This window comes from Capsicum annuum, unplaced genomic scaffold (genome assembly GCF_002878395.1).
Source record: "Capsicum annuum cultivar UCD-10X-F1 unplaced genomic scaffold, UCD10Xv1.1 ctg72863, whole genome shotgun sequence".
NCBI lineage: Eukaryota > Viridiplantae > Streptophyta > Magnoliopsida > Solanales > Solanaceae > Capsicum > Capsicum annuum.
Genome location: NW_025882825.1, coordinates 1 through 1981, shown reverse-complemented (window position 1 = coordinate 1981; position 1981 = coordinate 1). Strand labels below are relative to the sequence as shown.

General features: G+C 37.5%; 1 protein-coding gene and 1 long non-coding RNA gene across 2 annotated transcripts; both read left to right on the top strand.

Annotated features, from left to right (window-relative positions):
- Nucleotides 1-44: 44 nt before the first annotated feature.
- Nucleotides 45-878, top strand: LOC124894297 (kinesin-like protein KIN-14L; the record flags this gene model as incomplete). Its single annotated transcript, XM_047405018.1, has 2 exons — nt 45-119; nt 231-878. Coding segments are annotated over 2 exons (723 nt in total), but the record flags the coding sequence as incomplete, so codon positions are not given.
- Nucleotides 879-941: 63 nt separating this feature from the next.
- On the top strand, nt 942-1552 carry LOC124894296. Its single transcript, XR_007051126.1, has 2 exons — nt 942-1120; nt 1204-1552. It is a non-coding gene; the product is annotated as an uncharacterized LOC124894296 (long non-coding RNA).
- Nucleotides 1553-1981: the final 429 nt, after the last annotated feature.

Here is a 1981-nt window from a genome sequence, read left to right as displayed (position 1 = left end):
GGGATTCCTTTGGAGAAACAATTAGTACTCTGAAGTTTGCACAGAGGGTTTCGATTGTGGAGCTTGGTGCAACTCGTTTAAATAAAGAGAGCGTCGAAGTTTTAGAGCTCAAGGCAGAGGTAAAATACATCATTCTATGATATTATGTGGTTAAATATTGGTTACAAGACAAAAGTTTGCAGAACGTTGGATAATGATTCATTATATGCTTACTGTTCACATCGTTGCAGATCGAGACCCTCAAAAAGGCATTGGCTAACAAGGAAGCACTAACTCCTCAAACTAACAAACCAAAGGAAGCATCAAGGACACCTTTCCAGAAGCCTAAAGCAACAGCCGAGCTTCAGGAAGGATATGATGTCACAAAATTGTATGATCAAGCGGGTAATGATAGTTTCATGAAGACTCCTCCGAGTCCACCTTTTGCTTTTAGAAGCCAGGATACTCCTCAAACTCCAGCTTCTGGTCTGAAATACCAGCAAGCTCCTCGGAGTCCAACTTTTGGTTTTAAAAGTCAACAGCCTCCTCGGAGTCCAACTTCTGGTTTTAAAAGCCAGCAGCCTCCTCGGAGTCCAACAAGTGCTGCCATCCAAAGCCAGGTTATGAAAACAACAGATAACAGAACAAGGATTCCTTCTCTTCAACTGCCCAAGACACCCGAGCCACTGATAACCTCTATAAGTGAGAACAAGGCAGGAATGCAAAGTAACCGTACTATTTCATCTGAATTCCCGAAGCCTTTGACTAGAAGTACTCATGGAAAGGGATCTCAAATACGAAGATCACTTCGGACTCATGGGAAACTGATTAATGGTTCTGATAGAAAGTATGTAAGCTATAGCTTTTTGGAAGTTCAACATTGTGATTCTGTTGCTTGAGATACTCCTGTTATCTTCCCGTCCTTGGACGCATAATCGTGTTATATTTTTGAAAATTTACAGGAACCAATAGAAAAGGACTGAAGCAGCAGCCCCATTATCGCCTTTTAGTTGCCAACATGAGGAGAAGTCATCAACGGCATCTAATTCAAGGACACTGAGAAGACAATCCTTAACTGGCTTCCCACTACCAACCATGTTGAGAAGATCTTCACTTGGAGGAGGGAGCGTGCCGGATTCTTGTAAGTAAAATGAATTTTAAGTTGCAGTTAAAACCTAATACTGATCAAATATAGCATTTACAGAATCGTCGTTCATTTTACAGGTGCAAATGAAAGTAGAAATTGCAAAACTCCAGGCGCGTCAGCCAAGTTAACAAAGAGGTGGCTATGAGGAAACAACACTAAGTAGTTAACACCAAGAAGATGATACATGAAATAAAGATTGAAAGACATAAATAGCTGGAAAGGGAGATTAAAAGAAGTCAGTCCACCTCATCAACCAGTTCAAGAAAGTAGTTATAACTGCCAATTAGTTAGACAGTTTTTACTGTCACTGTTCATTCTCAAATCAGTTAAAAGTAGTTACAATTGTATTCATAGTGTATTCCATTTTCAGATAAATAGGGAATCTGTGCAATAAAGAATCATCAATAACAAATATCAGTTTTTGTTTTAAATTTCTCTCTATCGTGTTGCAATATTTTCGATCCACACGTTCAACTACACTAAAGTAAGTGAACACCAAAAAAATATTAAATTAACATGAAAATTCAGAAGTAGAATATAACTAAAGTATCTACAAAATAATAAGGAAAAGTTCAACTTAAAAGAGAGCAGGATATTATCTGAAAGAGTTAGAAGCGACATGAAAAAATTAAATAGTTACCAATAGTTTTGTAAACTAGACATTTTATAGTAGTGGATGTTTAGAAGTAGCGACTTTAAACCAACACTTTTGTCAATGAAAATCCACCTCTTCAAACATTTCTTATAACTACTACCGGGAAATGGATTCCTTTAAGTATGAGCTTCCTACAATCTGAAAAAGATGAAAATATTATGCGATGTGATTCTGAAATTAGTTGTGTGATATAGCACTGA